We start from the raw sequence: 17,097 nt of genomic DNA on the forward strand, positions 1-17,097 counted from the left end.
GGCAATATTTTTCAGATTTCAGTATATAGGGAAATAATGATACATCTCTGCGATTTTTTTTCTGACAGAACCACACAATAACATATCAATCTATAGATCACTCTTATCCGGACCGTGTGACAAAGCATTTGTACTTTGGTCTTTAGTCTGAACTGATGGCAGCGGTGTGAATCTGACCAATCAGCGTGCTAATCAATCCTTCCGTTGATACTGTATGTTAGTCGACTCCTGTCCACTAACCCGTCCGTACCAGTCCGTATTTCAGCCTGCCCAGTCTCTACACAGAGAGGAGCTCACAACCCAAAAGAGAGAACATCAGAATGTAGGCCTATTACCGTCTGGGGAGAACTGGGGAGAACTGGTTACAGTGCAGCCTTCATGGGGAAAAGAACAGGAACAGAGGCAGATACAGTGAATATTGTATAGATATAATTTATATGTATAAATATGTACATTCAACACCTCCCAAATAAATAAGAAAAATCATAAATAAATAAAGATACAGATTCTCGAAGATACGTCAGATTAAATACTTTCAGTGAAAACCACATGTACTGTAGCAAACTGCAAGATTATTGGGGAATAGTACATTTTTTAGCTTTAAAGCTTTTTCCATCGCAATTCACAGTCCAAACAGTACTTATTGATACAAGGTTTGATATTACATTTACTTGATTTCAGAAGTGTAGCGGTCTCTTCCACCTTCAGATCAAAGCCGATGTAATCAGAATTTCCACCAGTTTAACGGATTACTGTATACATGAGTAGTAACGAGTGTTTACTATTTTCAGCCACTGGCTCTTTTGAGATCCATTGTGATAGCATTTGCAGTTAACAGCACTTTTGAAAGTTCAACAGAAATATGACTCTCGTGCTCTTCAAACAGACACGCCGGACTTCAGAAGTTCAGAGCCAATCTAGCGGCTACCGCGTATGTAGCACAGGGTCGCACTCCATGAATCCCTTCTCGCAGCATATTACTAATGCTTTCGTCAACCATCTCGCAGGTTAATCTCTCTCAGTGCAGTGTCCACTTATCGTGGTGCCCATGTTAAAACACAAGTCTGTGCATTTACGCTACCTATATCCTGTGACCTTCTCTATGCTACATAATACTGTATTATTTTATAGCGCTCCCAAGGGGGGTCACGTCCATTGGTCCTGTACACCTTAGCGCCCAGCGGATCAGCAGCGTCCAGTCCTTCCGCGAGACGCTGTTATCGTGGTTACGGCTGCAGCATTCCTGGGCAGAGAGTCAGTTGGAATGAAAAACACATCACCGCACCTCCTCCGAACCTTCATCCTACTTTCTGTCCCAATCTGCTGCGTGTGTTCCCGAACGACACAGAAATGGAGCTCGATAAAGAACACCATCCTTAAGTGGAATATAAATAAAATACCCGTACTAAAATCACAGTCCTTAAACAAATATAAATAAAAAAACTAAAAACACACAAATAACTATATTAATTTGTCAGTGCATACACTACACAGCCAAAAGTATGTGGACACCTGACATCCAACATCTCATCTAAAATTATGGGCGTTAACATGGAGTTGGTCCACCTTTTGCAGCTATAACAACCTCCACTCTTCTGGGAAGGCTTTATACGAGATGTTGGAGCATAGCTGCAGGGATCTGCTTCCAGTCAGCCAGAAGAGCATCAAGCCTGATTTAAACTTTGTCGCAGGTTTTGCATTTATACTCCGGCAAGGTTCTGTGCAGGCCAGTCAAGTTCTTCCTCACAGTATATATACCCTGTATGACCGTAAAGTATCTGGACATTCCTTGGTCTGGGGCTGTTTTTCGTGGTTTGGGCTATGCCCCTTAGTTCCAGTGAAGGCAAATCTTAATGCTACAGCATACAATCACATTCTAGACGATTCTGTTCTCCCCCAACAGTTTGGGGAAGGCCCATTCCTGTTTCAGCTACACAATGCCCCCGGGCACACAGCGAGGTCCATATAGAAATGGTTTTGTCTAGAACGGTGTGGAACGACTTGCCTGGCCAGCACAGACCCCTGACCTCAACTCATCCAACACCTTTAGGGGCAAATGTAATGCTGACTGTGAGCCAGGCCTAATCGCCCAATCAGTCCCCAACCTCATTAACTCTATTCTGGCTGAATGGAAGCAAATCCCTGCAGCAATGCTCCAACATCTAGTATAAAGCCTTCCCAGAAGAGTGGAAGTTGTTATAGCAGCAAAGGGTGGACCAACTCCTCTTTAATGCCCATAATTTTGGATGAGATGTTGAATATCAGGTGCTCACATGCTTTTGGCCATGTAGTGTATGCATAAATATATATATATAAATATACATACTAACAAAATTTAACATTCAATAAAATCCTAAAAAGTTTAAAAACAAGTAACAGATGAGACCAAAAAGTTCAATTACTATGTACACTTGTCACATTAAAGAAAGTTCTCCTTCCTTGCAAATAAATAAAAATAAATAAATGATAAATAAAAGAATAAATAAAAAAATGGGCGCTGGGAAAAGCAGTGCGAGAGAGAAAGAGGACAGACGAGGCAGAATGTTCCGGAATCAGAGACCTCTCCCTCCCGAAGCACATGGCCGTCAGGGAGTTAACAGCGTTGTTTGGGTAACGGCGGGTAAGCAGGAGATAATAAGCATGAATTACTGCAGCTGAAATACTGGGGCTTTCATTCTTTGATAAGCTGAGCTGGTTATCTACAACTATTTACTAAGATATACAGTATGATACATTCCTGCACCTGAAAGATCAGAACGCTCAGATAGCATTTCACACACCACCCGCCTGCTGTGTGTTTGGCATCTCCCGCCAATGTCACCACTACTGCAGAGCCCCCACCTCTGGCGCCAGGCTAGACTCCTCCCTCCCTCTACCTCTCTCCCTCTTTCACCCTCCCTCTCTCTCTCTCTGTCTCTCTCTCTCCCCTCTACTTCTCTCTCTCTCTCCCTCCCCTCTACCTCTCTCTCTCTCTCTGTCTGTCTCTCTCACCCTCCCTCTCACTCACTCTCTCCTTCCCTCTCTCTCTCCCTCCTTCACTCTGAAAGCCGGGTTCATCCTCGGGGCGAGCGAGTCCTCCGTGGCTCGTTGCGACCGCGCCATTCCGTCCCCTTCCCGCCGGAAGCGCTCCTGCGATGGCGACTGAGGACTAGCAGTGACTGATGGGGAGGGGGATGGACAGCGAGTGGCGGCCGTCTCTCCCACCCCCACCCCCCCCAAACATCTCTCTTACCTGCTGTGTGGCTGCTTCTCTAAGCCCTACTCCATCCCTTTCTGTGCAGGCCCCAGTTTTTGTCTTTTTTTATGTTAAAATACACTAAAGTACAAGCCCCAGAGTTTCAGTTGACGGCTTCCCAACCGACGCTCCTTGGTTTCAAGATCCCCGCCCCTGCTCCCCCCCCACCGCTCCCGGAGTTCCCCCCAGCCCTCCTCAGAGGCTGTTGGTCTCTCTCTTCGCTTCCGGGGCGCTGTAGCCGTTGGCCGGGGGGGGCAGGGGGTCCTTGCGGTCTGAGTCGGCGCAGGGGCTGGGGGGCGGGCGGCGGTAGCGGGAGGAGCCGGTGAACAGGCGGAAAGCCCCTCGGCAAATCAGGCAGAACCAGTAGAGCTGAGGGGCCATGAGCAGGGCGGCCCCCAGGTTACACTGCCAGGGAACGGACAGGGGAACCATGTAGAGCGGGATAGAGGCATACCTGGGACAGGGCAGAGAGACGGACCGCTAGATACCACCACGAAACACTAAAACATGTACAGCTCTTACATCTACACTTAGCCATTTAGCGCTGGCTACATACTCAAACATGTACAGCTTTTACACCTACACTCAGCCATTTAGCGCTGGCTACATACTCAAACATGTACAGCATTTACATCTACACTTAGCCATTTAGCACTGGCTACATACTCAAACATGTACAGCTTTTACACCTACACTTAGCCATTTAGCGCTGGCTACATACTCAAACATATACAGCATTTACATCTACACTTAGCCATTTAGGGCTGGCTACATACTCAAACATGTACAGCATTTACATCTACACTTAGCCATTTAGCTCTGGCTACATACTCAAACATGTCCAGCTTTTACACCTACACTTAGCCAATTAGCGCTGGCTACATACTCAAACATGTACAGCTTTTACACCTACACTTAGCCAATTAGCGCTGGCTACATACTCAAACATGTACAGCTTTTACATCTACACTTAGCCATTTAGCGCTGGCTACATACTCAAACATGTCCAGCTTTTACACCTACACTTAGCCAATTAGCGCTGGCTACATACTCAAACATGTACAGCTTTTACACCTACACTTAGCCAATTAGCGCTGGCTACATACTCAAACATGTACAGCTTTTACATCTACACTTAGCCATTTAGCGCTGGCTACATACTCAAACATGTACAGCATTTACATCTACACTTAGCCATTTAGCGCTGGCTACATACTCAAACATGTACAGCATTTACATCTACACTTAGCCATTTAGCACTGGCTACATACTCTGACATGTACAGCATTAACATCTACACTTAGCCAACTTAACATCTACTTAACATCAACATCAAGTCAAGCCAACTGAAAATTCCAGTGACTGGAACTTCATAATCCCATATAACAGAATTAATTTTATTTGATGTTGGCTGTTTTCACCTGGTGTGTACAATATATATTGGAGGTGATCAGATAAGAATTAACCTATGAAGGGAAGTTTACTTGGCTACTGTTAAGGTTGCACTGTTGCAATTTTAACCGTCTCTGAACTTTAATCATTTGGAGTCGTAAAGATCAGAAGACTGTAAACACAGCTCAAAAGACAACGGTCTCACAGCCTGCAGACTGACGTCATCCCACCAACTTGTGGCCTGCAGGAACGAGGATACACAGATGGCCAGGACAGTGTCTGTGTTCATGTTGTAAAAGCACCCACAGGCACCTTTTGGGCCAGACGGGAACCTGGTTGACCATTACCCACATTATGGACTGAAAGAAAGCATTATATTATTTGGGCATACAAAGGGAAGTGTGTAATGGGGAAGGCTTGCTCAGGACTGCATTTAAGGGAAGTCCAAAGGAACATCAGAGAAGAATCTGTTTGACAGTTCTCCTGGCACCACTGAGTGCACTGGCCTTGCATGCGGTCCTGGGGTAACACCGTATTCGGGTTACCCCCTGGGCATATTAATAAGTTCACTACCCGGAAGTGCAGCTGCTCTGGGATAGCCGCCTGAGTCTGAGTGTCCAGATGGGCCCTAGTGTTATTTCGGATAAATAGTAGAGGGGTCAATGTCCGGGATATTTAGACTAACCAGATGGAGAACCTTAGTTAGGGCTCCCTGGGACAGGTTAGATTCGGTACCCGGACAAACACATTTTTCAGGCTACAGAGGCTTCTTCACGGCTCAGAAACATTACTTGCAAGATTCTCGGATGAGTAGCACCTTTACATTCTTGGATAGAAGATCTTAACTGCAGTGAACAATTAGATGAATGCCTGGCAGCAGTAGATAGTCTTGCTCTCCGGGGTACCAGTCTTGCTACCCACTATTTCAGCACACCCCAGTCAATACACATATACGCAAACTTGTATCGATACACATTACAGGTTAATGGAGTCAGATAAACTTGTTTTCCTCGCTGTGACCGTGGCTAAATTCTTACAGTGTTTTACCCTGTGGACTCTGCTCATATTAAACAGCACTACGTAAAAACAACTGTGAAAAGTCCATCTTGGCAGAAATTTAATTAAATTGGCAACCAACTATATCTAATTGGACCCAGGCCACCTAAAATAAACACTTTACTTAATTATAATAGATTACAAACTTTGATGATAAGGCCATTCAGGAATGAAAAGGCCTTTTAATACACTTATAACTGTCAAACAGAGTTGGGGGTCAATACAGTCATTTCAGTAATTCAATTGAAATTCACTTAACTGAAAAATTGGTTGAGCAGAGCAATCGCATTATGAGGAAACGGAGAAATGATAGCGGATTTTCTGTTAGTTACTGCCCTCGTGATTTCAGACCTGCTTTTGATACTTTTGATCAGGTGCGCAGGGCAAAGCTATAGCACCACCGCTGGTCACCTTCTTTCTAAGGGAATAGTGGCAGCCGTCGGCGCCATCTGGTGGACAAATGACATATATGTTCTTCGCTACTCCAGTGAATATTCTCATGACTCATGAGGACGTGGAATACAGTCATTCCACAGAATCTAGCTGCTGCCACACTTTTCCTGTGGGACTAATTAAAGAATCAGGGTGATCTGACACCCTGGTGGGGGACTACTACTACTACTAATCCACATTTCAAAAATGTTATTTTACCAGGGTTAACCTTCGAGGGAACGGGGCATTAACCTTAGAGCAGGAAGAGCAAATATGGGCAAAGACCAGAGGAGTCATGAGGTCACGAGAGGGCTGTAACACTGCTGATTGATGATTGGCTGACAGCACTGAAATGTTAAACAGGGTTGGTTCAGGACAGAAAAGTAGTTTATAAATAAACAGACAGACAGGCCGGTATCAATGAGCACAAGTTAAGAGACAGGCAGGTCCAGGCAGGCAGACAGACAGAAGTGCGGACACACTGTACCTACTGTAGGCAGACAGACAGACAGACAGACAGTTGGACAGGCAGACAGATGGACACACTGTACATACTGTAAACAGACAGACAGACAGACAGACAGACAGTGGGACAGGCAGACAGATGGACACACTGCACCTACAGTAGACAGGCAGACAGACAGATAGATGTGCTATACCTGCTGTAGGCAGACAGACAGACAGATAGGTGTGCTATAAATGCTGTAGGCAGGCAGGCAGACAGACAGACAGACAGATAGATGTGCTATACCTGCTGTATGCAGGCAATCAGACAGACAGACAGACAGACAGATAGATGTGCTATACCTGCTGTAGGCAGACAGACAGACAGATAGATGTGCTATACCTGCTGTATGCAGGCAAACAGACAGACAGACAGACAGACAGTCAGATAAATGTGCTATACCTGCTGTAGGCAGGCAGACAGACCCTACCTGCTGTAGACAGACAGACAGATGCGCTGTACCTGCTGTGAACAGGCAGACAGACAGACAGACAGACAGATGCACTGTACCTGCTGTAAACAGGTAGACAGGCAGACAGACCCTACCTGCTGTAGGCAGACAGACAGACAGACAGATGCACTGTACCCATTGTAAACAGACAGACAGACAGACAGACCCTACCTGCTGTACGCGTAGTAGAGATAAGGGAAGAGCAGGACTCGAAAGATAAAAAAGGTGACCAGCATGAGACCGCCGTTCACCTTGTGTAGGAGAGTGTGCTGCTGTTTGTACTGGAGGAGAGAGAGAGAGAGAGAGAGAGAGGGGAGAAAAGAGAGCACAGTATTACTCCAGAGTTCTTAGCTCAGTTCTGCTGCTGCATGCAAACCCTTCCCACAAGCCCTTGCATGTCCGTCCCTGAGCCCCAGAGAGAGGAGAGAACGCCCTCATTTTCATAACTGGTCCCCAGCAGGTGGAACGAGTCGTCCCCAGTCCTGAGTCCCACTGGGGCCCTCTTTACTCCAGCTCCAGGAGGAGGAACGAGTCGTCCCCAGTCCTGAGCTAGATTAGGGCCCTCTCTACTCCATCTCCGGGGAAGACCACCACTGCTGCTGCTGCTGTCGCCAAACTGATCCATTCGCCGTTACACTTAATAAAGTACCAGCACTGTTCGTTAATCTCAATATAGCACCAGCGCTGTTCGTTAATCTGAATAAAGCACCAGCGCTGTTCGTTAATCTGAATAAAGCACCAGCGCTGTTCCTTAATCTCAATAAAGCACCAGCGCTGTTCGTTAATCTCAATATAGCACCAGCGCTGTTTGTTAATCTGAATAAAGCACCAGCGCTGTTCCTTAATATCAATAAAGCACCAGCGCTGTTCGTTAATCTCAAAATAGCACCAGCGCTGTTCCTTAATCTCAATATAGCACCAGCGCTGTTCCTTAATCTCAATATAGCACCAGCGCTGTTCCTTAATCTCAATATAGCACCAGCGCTGTTCCTTAATCTCAATAAAGCACCAGTGCTGTTCCTTAATCTCAATAAAGCACCAGCGCTGTTCCTTAATCTCAATATAGCACCAGCGCTGTTCCTTAATCTCAATATAGCACCAGCGCTGTTCCTTAATCTCAATAAAGCACCAGTGCTGTTCCTTAATCTCAATAAAGCACCAGCGCTGTGTTCATCTTGATTCAATATGGCCTGAACAAGCTACCTACCCAATGACTCTCCTCACCAAGGCAAGTGACATCAACTGTGCACCCTGATGTTTTTACACAAAGTGAAAACATTAACATTGTAATCATTAGACTATTAGCATCTTCTCTTATTGTTATCTTTATGTTTATACAGATGGGCTGTAAAATAGCACACTCCATCAATGTTTAAATTACCATGTAATCTTTAAAACCACCTGAAGCGCTGATGACTCCTCTGTGACTGTCAGATTACTCAGTCACAAAGTAGCAGACTACAGCACAGCAGTCAATTTATTCCCATCATAAAAACAGCTCAGTATCAGATATTCTGGTGCAGATTTGGCTACAAAAATGATTCCAACCATTTGCATTCAGCAATTTAGGAGCTAAATGTCATAGACTAAAACCCTACATCCACGCCATCGACAGCGATTACATATTGTGATGTAATCTCATAAAGGTCCGCAATCCTCGGCGAAACATTTTGTCAGAACTGTCCTGTAACTAGACCACTAAGCCCATCAAGCTCGTTCGATTTTCTAAAATTACATCGGCCTCTAGTGATCAATGGCCGTAAGGTGGAAGGAAAGCAAAGAGTGACTTTTCAACAGACACTTCAAAAATCAATGTCAAATATACTCTGCTGTCGTCTTTGTGTATATTGAATATTGCTGAATGTAGCTTAAGAGGTTGTCTGGCTGTCTAACAAAGCACTAAATCCCGGATGACGGCTGGTTATTGACACAACGAAGGCTGCTTCAGCATTGGATTAAGGCTGAGTTCCTGTTAACTGTTGCATAAAAAGGCACTGGTGCTCAGCCTGGCATTAAGACCAGAGCAGAGTGACAGAGGACATTACCTGAATGAGGATCTTTCCCAGACAGACGGACGGAGTGCTGAGCTCAGCCAGGAACATGACTCCCTGGAAATAATCCCATTTTCCCTGCCGCCAAAACTGAGAGGAAACAGCGGTGTTAGGACAGCCCGTACACAGTGACTGCACACCCCTGCAGTGGTGTTAAGACAGCATATACACAGTGACTGCACACCCCACAGTGGTGTTAGGACAGCATATACACAGTGACTGCACACCCCACAGTGGTGTTAGGACAGCATATACACAGTGACTGCACACCCCACAGTGGTGTTAGGACAGCGCGTACACAGTGACTGCACACCCCACAGTGGTGTTAGGACAGTGCGTACAGTGACTACACACCCCACAGTGATGTTAGGACAACATACACATAGTGACTGCACACCCCACAGTGGTGTTAGGACAGCATATACACAGTGACTGCACATCCCACAGTGGTGTTAGGACAGCATATACACAGTGACTGCACACCCCACAGCATCATTAGGACAGCGTGTACACACCCCACAGCATCGTTAGGACAGCACATACACAGTGACTGCACACCCCACAGTGGTGTTAGGACAGTGTGTACACAGTGACTGCACACCCCACAGTGGTGTTAGGACAGTGTGTACACAGTGACTGCACACCCCACAGTGGTGTTAGGACAGCATGTACACAGTGACTGCACACCCCACAGCAAAGTTAGGACAGTGTGTACACAGTGACTGCACACCCCACAGCAACGTTAGGACAGCGTGTACACAGTGACTGCACACCCCACAGTTGTGTTAGGACAGTGTGTACACAGTGACCGCACACCCCACAGAGATGAACACTCTACACTTTTCACACAAGGAGGCTCGCTGACTTTCCCCCACATTAAACTCACATGCATACACGCACACTCACACAAGCACACACACACTCACACAAGCACACACACACACACACACACACACACACACAAACATGCATGTGCATACAAACGCACACATACACACACACACACATCTTACCTTTCTCCCCTTCCTCTCTTTCAAATCAATCCCCTGCCTTTCTAAAGAATATTAAACTCATGCTGATGCTTGTTTCCCAAATTGTCACGAACAGCGGCAGTTTCCATGGAGATGTGGAGGCAGATGGTGAAGGCCGTGACATGGCACAGTGGGCATGGACCAGTGAGGGCCCCCCCTCAACGGTCTCTGATGGAGAGTGTGATGGGGTGTGTGGAGGGGTGTGTGATGAAGTTTCTGATGGGGTGTGCGTGATGGAGAGTGTGCTGGGGGTGTGTGATTGAGTGTGTGATAGTGATGGAGTGTGTGATAAGACAGTATAAAGGTTAAAGTTACCACGGAGACAGGGAAGCAGACGGTGACCATGACGACGTGGTGCAGGACCATGAGGAACTCCCGGCGCAGGTAGCTGGAGAGCGCTGTGCCCAGGGCCTTGGGGCTGACGTCGGCCTCGTGACCTTTGACCCACAGCTTGTACCAGTAGCACATGAACATGGCGTAGATGTCATATACAAAGTAGGGCACAGCGAAGAGGATGTAGGAGCTGGTCAGCCAGTGCCTGATGGAGAGCCAGAGACAGGCTATGATGTCGCCCACACATAGGATATGATGTCATAAGCATCCACACACAGATCAACAGAACATTAACAGGGATGGATTCAATGCAGTCGTGAACCTGCGCAATTACTGTCCAAGTCCTAAAGTTTCTTTTCCTAGTGTATTGCATTACGACAAACTATAATTTCATAAACAATTTTAAAATCCCAACTTGTATGTCTTGTAAAGTTTATACAAAGAACTAAAACTCTAAAACATACCCTGTAAACGTGAGCTATACGGTCAGAAGATGGGTACTGTAGGAAGTAAAAATTAAAACTGTGGCCCAAAAAGAACCCAGTTCCACCCGCTCAGTAAACAGATGTAAAGGACATCCAACGCTCCTCCCTAGTTCTCCCTGCTTTGCTCCGAAAGCCCAACATTCACACAAATCAAATGCCTTTGCAACTTGAGCCCTCTTCATACCATCAGAACCAAATTCACACAAATCAGAATTTTGTTTACAAAAGAATGTGTTACGTGCATAGCAGAATAAAGCTCCACAGGCACAAATAATCTGGTGTGCAGAAGATAAACAGCAGGAAAGTCAGGTAAAGACCCAGGACCTTCAGTTCCTCTGGCCAAGGGTTTTTGCTCTCTGTTCATAAGGCCAACGTCAACTTCAACCAGCTTAGTGCTTGAGTTAGTAACCAGGACAACAGCCCCGCCCAGATAAAAGACCCCCAGTCTCTCAAAGGGCTAAACTGTGGCTGTTGCCATCCTCACGGACGACGGCGCATTTAAAACAAACTTATCAACAACTCTCCAAATCCACTGTGTTCATCTCTCCGTCCTCCCGGTTTGCAGGACACCAGAACGGGGTGTGTAGGACGCACACCGTCCTCCAACATGCCGGGCTCAACCGCGACTCGATTTCCCCTCCTCCTGAGCGTCGACGGCGGCCACAAGGGGGGGGCACGAGTCACGTCAGCCTTCGCAGGAGTGCGCCTTTACTTACTGGTCCTCCACGATGTCGTCGCATGACGTCGCGATGATGTAACCGGCTGAAGACGCCATCACGGCTTGGATGGAAGAGACCAGTCTGAAGGGGGGAACAGGCAAATGTTGTTATTCAAATATAGCCAAGTCAACAAAAAAAACAGGACTAAAAGAATTTCACAGAGAGACCACACGGACAGGAAACACACGTACAGAGCAGAGCAGCACGGGTGTGGGAATTTAGTTTGCAATTTGAGTGAATTTGCATACATCAGCCCCCGAGCTCAGCTTCCTCCTCCTCACCGCAGCACGGCTGCACAAACTGCATTTGCATCTCCCTCCCTGGCCTGGGACTTCTCCGTCCCGACATGCCGGCGTCCCTGTTCGGCCTGTGTCAATGAACACACCTCCCCCCCCACCACCCCTTACCTGGCAGAGACGATAACCGCGTCTCCTTCGCTCCACCGCAGGGCCGGGATGTGCCTGAGGCAGTTCTTCGACAGCAGGAACAGGCCCGGGAAAAAGACGGACCCGGCGACTAGTAGAGCCAACATGGCCCCTCAGAGCGTCTCGATAGCGACGTTTGAAGCTCAGCTCCACAGACTCGAGGACCTAACCTCCTGTTCGCCCCCTCTCAGCAACGGTAATATAATGACATCAATGTACAAACTACACTACACTGCATCACAGTGACTCTGTGACTTAAAAAAAAAAATGCTATTTAAGACATGGGAGTCTTAATGCAAGAATTGACATTAAAAAACAAAATGGCTACATTCTAAAACCCATTGGACTTTATAATGTTCTGACTCCAGCCAACAGTAAATGCGGTGGAAATTTACACTTCCTGTAAATGCTTGCCTTTTGAGTTCCACTGGAATGCTCGAGTCATGGGTTCATTCTATGGTCATATAAAAAATTTGTCAATGGTTTTGATGAATCGTTCTGAGAACATGCATTTTAGTTGCTGGACTGAAACATTTTACTTTTTTTAAAAAGTATTTTAAACACTAGTCTCTTAAATGACGTCTTCCCAAGCAACTCCTCCCAACCTGTGCCCTGAGAACTAATCCTTATTAATCTCAGACGTTTCCTCTCAGTCTACAAAAAGAAAATGAAAAAGGCCCAACAAGTAGATATGGAGGGATGGAACATGTGGAAGAAAAAAAAAAGAAAGACAAAAGTTAGACAAAATGTTCTGCGTGGCATTCTTCAACATACCTCTGATAAAAACTGAAAATGCTTATCTTCAGAGAATAGCAATCTGAATAAATAACAGCCAGACGTGAAATATAAATCCAAAATAAATTTTCAACTGCGCTGGCGCAACAGGATATGCAGATACAACGCAGCGATGGAAGCGCGACTGGTGAGCTGAAAATTGGTGGGGCGCAAAACTTCCCTTGAAACTAATCATCGATCTCAAACTGTTTTAATTCATTTTCAGTGATTATCAAGCATGCAAACGATCTGACTAATCAATTGGAAAGGGACACACAGCTTCTTCGCATTGTGTTAGGGAGATGAAATGATAAATGCGATTTAGAAAAATCAGTTTTCATCACTAAGCAGTGGCGGAAACTGATTTTCCTTGAGTATCAATACAATTAATCCACAAAATAGGCTGCTCAATACTATCATATATAGCCAGCTCTGCCCAAATAGGCAGTTTTAGAGAGTAGCCTATAGGATTTATAGCCTACATTTATTTTCATTCATTCAGTACAAAATTGTGCACATTTTTAATCAACATTATTTGCGGATACATGCACTTCTTTCTCCACACTCGTATTAATGGCAAATATCTACAATGCGTAGATATTACTGATTTTTCTAAATCACACTTATCATTTCACCTCCCTAACACAATGCGAAGAAGCTGTGTGTCACTTTCCAATTGATTAGTCAGATCGTTTGCATGCTTGTTAATCACTGAAAATTAATTAAAACGGTTTGAGATCAATGATTAGTTTAAATTTTCAGCTCACCAGTCGCGGCGTGGCTACTGTAAGCTGTCAATCATGGACTTCGATCCGAGACTTTCTCTGTACTACACTGACAGCACATGGTAGGTAACTCCACCCATTGTGTGGTTTAGGAAGCCTTGCTCGTTCAAACATCGATCGTTAAAATAAAGCATTAAAAACAACAGAACGGACGTTGAAATAATATTTGTTGAAAAAAGCTTTTTCAAAGGGTTTTCCTGGGTAAATAATTGTTAAATAAATAAGAGAAAAGCAAGGTTCCATTTATAAGTTAAGGTCCCAAGCTCACCTTTTAATGCACAAAAATGTAAAAAGGATGGGGGGGGGGGGTCTAACCAAAATAGATCTGACATATTAGCAACAATGAGATTTACAGGGATTAAGGGGATGGCTGGAGGTGGGGGGCAGAGAGAACAACAGACAGGGTGGGGTGACAGAGTAACTGATATGGGAAAGACGGAGGATGAAGCGGACAGACAACAAAAGAATACATAAAATAGAGAGAGAGAAAATAGTTCCGTTTGCGCTGGTTGGAGATTAAATCATCATGTTCCCTCGTACTATATAGGCTGACATCACAACGACAGCCAAACAGGTCGTTTGACAAGCACGTGTTATTTTTTATATATTTACCGGACCTGGTCCTGCTAACGCTGTCTCAGAAAGTGCGCGTGTGAGTATTACGGTTTACGCAACATGTACAGCATATTGCCGCTGTCCATCCCAACCCCACCGTATACATTTAGACAGCACGTGACTTACTTTTTTGCTTTATACAAGCAACAGCAAAAACAGGTTATCGATTCGATTTTAATGTAGCAAGCAATGGCTAGCTCAGCATATCTCCCTAATGTTACCCCCGCTAGGTAGCCCTGTAGCATTGCTCCTCGTCCAGTTCTGTAATTGACAGACGCATTGCTACCTATATAACAGATGTAGCATTACCTCCAATTCAGCACCGAGTTCGTGCTCCAACATAGAGACCCTGCTATGTCAAATGCGCAATGCGCTAGCTAACTAGCAAAGACACCGATGGAAATATCAGTGCATTATTGGTGTAACGTTGCGAGCAAGCTACAATAATCTATCTAGCTACATTTTAACCCACAATGGGTGTCTATTGCTACAAGCAAGCAAATAACTATGTTACGAACACTGCCGCTATGTTGGCCCTCTTGAGAAAATGTTCCTGAAAATAGCAAGTCTATAAAAAAATCTAAGCTCATTTACCCAAGGTTATCCATCTATTAAGCACGCGAAATTAGATATTTAGAATAGATAGCAAGTTCACTATCGTTCCCGTTTCAGCTGTTGCCAACTTAATATTCCTTAATTGTTCAACGTGAGCCTGTTGCGTAAATTATAACAAATATAACATTTTCATAACAAAAGCCACAGCAAACTGCAGTTAACGAGTGTACATCTTTGCACTTCACAAGTAGGCAATTCAGGAAATAAAAAACGATGCGCGGCAGACAGCTAACATTAGTGAACAGCCGGTCCAGCGCACGATTAGGCTATAGGATCAGGCCCGTCCGTCTCCGTTATGCCATTCTGTACCATAATGATGTTTCATAATGAAATCTTAAACAACGTTAGCGATCATTAGTAAACAGGCCTACACCTCCAGAGTGGAAGAAATACCTGAATAATGAAAATGGTGGTGTGGTGGGAAGAGGAGGTTAATTTAGAAGATACGGAGATTAGATATGCGGCGAGCAGCACCGGTGAAGTCAGAATATAAATCTGGATTCTGCGGCGTCCGTTCCGCGGCGCATCACAGCTCGTATCAAGGCGAGGCGATTTGCAGCCCGGGAGATATCCGTGGGGTTGTCCACATGGTCATTGCCGTTGTTTGGAATTCCTGCAAAAGGGGGGAGAAAGAATTGTCAGAAACGTTTTTGGAAAGAAACGGAGTGATGTTTTTTCCATTGGTCCACCGCATATGTCTCTCACCGTCTGAGTCCTTCCGCCTTCTTTGCAAAATAGCTAGCTAGATATATTCCAAATGTTGTAGCCGCTCTTTTGGTGTTTAATTTTTAGCTGTAAATTTTGCATTGAGGCTGGTCCGTCCTCGACCTTTTTCAGACGGTGTCTGTTGCATTCCGTTATCGATTAACTATCTGGGTTCAGTATTCTAGACGTAGCCTACTACAGTACTGCTGTAGCTCGCCGGCTGTATTTTAAATATTTGCAAATATTTGCATGATCCCTTGGTGGGTCTTTTGTTTATTTCCTTTTTAAATGGCCGAATTGACACAACAACAAAATATAACCAGACCTACCACGTTAGCTAGCGCGCAATATTGACCAGCCTTTGTTTCTCCTCTCCGCTCTTTCGTGCACTGCCCCGGCTAGCTAGCTTGCTACCGTGCAAGTGGCTAAACGAGTAGGGGAGGTAGAACACTGAGGGGGTTCGCTACCTAAGTCATCACATTTTCAACATGCAGAATAAAAAAACGAGTGATACATTGTGGAAGCCAATCGAATGATGTCGACATTTGACTTTCAAACTCTGGGCATTGTTTGCACACGTAGCCTATTACAATTGACATTAACTTTTAACTTAATCTTTTAAATCATTGTTGCCTACTGGGCACAACTGTATGTTAGTTAGCAAGTGAACTTATTTTGAGTAGGCTAGTTGTTTTTGTGGGATGGGGGCATAACCACTTCTCTTGAGCAGCAGATTTTTTTATTCTCCTTGTGTCAGATGCATGCTTAGGGTAGCTATAAATAATCTAACAACGCCTCCTTGCTCGATCCAGGTGAATTTGCTAGCCACATGCATTTATTCATCCACTTAACTTGCTAGCTCAGTGGAAAAAAAACTAGGTTAGCTAGCTACAACTACTACATTTATGATAAAGAGTGGCAGTGCCCTTCTGATAACAGCAGGTAGTCAGAAAGGCAATTTAGATATTATTCCAATTTATAACAATGCATTTAAAAATATAACTAGTTGGCTGATAATTAAATGACGTTATCATTTAGACAAGGCTCAGAGGCAAGCAGGGAAAATCAATGAACGCGCCCTAATTGATCCTGTGAGACAAACATATGCGTGCATCACCGTCCGGTCTGGTTCGTTTCTGCTTGGAGCAAATAGGATTTATTTACCGTTTAAATGTGCACTGCCGCTCCTAGTAACCGACAGAGGATTGGCTGAACACGAAACTCATAACATCCCGTGTCCTTTTCGTTGGTCACTACGTTGACAGACAGCGATGCTAGCCAATGAAAATAATAAGAAAATGACCTGATGGGAGCCCGCAAATTTATAATTGGTCACAATACATATTAAAATGATTATCAAACAGGGGGTAGCTATCTGGCGGTACTACAAAGAGAACTATAACAGGCTCGCTGAAGGATGTGTAAATAGTACGAGTTTAATTGTCTGTATGTTGTCCACTCCACCAGAAACAAGCGATTTATAAAGAC

General features: G+C 45.0%; 1 protein-coding gene across 3 annotated transcripts; it reads right to left on the reverse strand.

The window, feature by feature from the left end:
* Positions 1 to 777: 777 nt before the first annotated feature.
* On the reverse strand, positions 778 to 16,459 carry LOC135242848 (ceramide synthase-like). 3 transcript variants are annotated; one of them, XM_064314108.1, is made up of 8 exons: positions 15,939 to 16,459; positions 15,379 to 15,517; positions 12,098 to 12,769; positions 11,688 to 11,771; positions 10,469 to 10,691; positions 9,117 to 9,212; positions 7,243 to 7,352; positions 778 to 3,689 (listed from the first exon to the last, which is right to left on the reverse strand). In XM_064314108.1, the coding sequence occupies exons 3-8, from the start codon at positions 12,220 to 12,222 to the stop codon at positions 3,431 to 3,433; spliced, it is 897 nt and encodes a 298-aa protein (XP_064170178.1). In that variant the 5' UTR covers positions 12,223 to 12,769; positions 15,379 to 15,517; positions 15,939 to 16,459; the 3' UTR covers positions 778 to 3,430. The 3 variants fall into 3 exon arrangements, with proteins under 3 accessions (XP_064170178.1, XP_064170175.1, XP_064170177.1); XM_064314105.1 differs by having other exon boundaries at positions 15,298 to 15,517; XM_064314107.1 differs by lacking the exon at positions 15,939 to 16,459 and adding an exon at positions 15,610 to 15,932 and having other exon boundaries at positions 15,298 to 15,517.
* Between the last annotated feature and the right edge of the window lie 638 nt (positions 16,460 to 17,097).

The sequence above is a fragment of the Anguilla rostrata genome, chromosome 17 (genome assembly GCF_018555375.3).
Source record: "Anguilla rostrata isolate EN2019 chromosome 17, ASM1855537v3, whole genome shotgun sequence".
Classification (NCBI taxonomy): domain Eukaryota; kingdom Metazoa; phylum Chordata; class Actinopteri; order Anguilliformes; family Anguillidae; genus Anguilla; species Anguilla rostrata.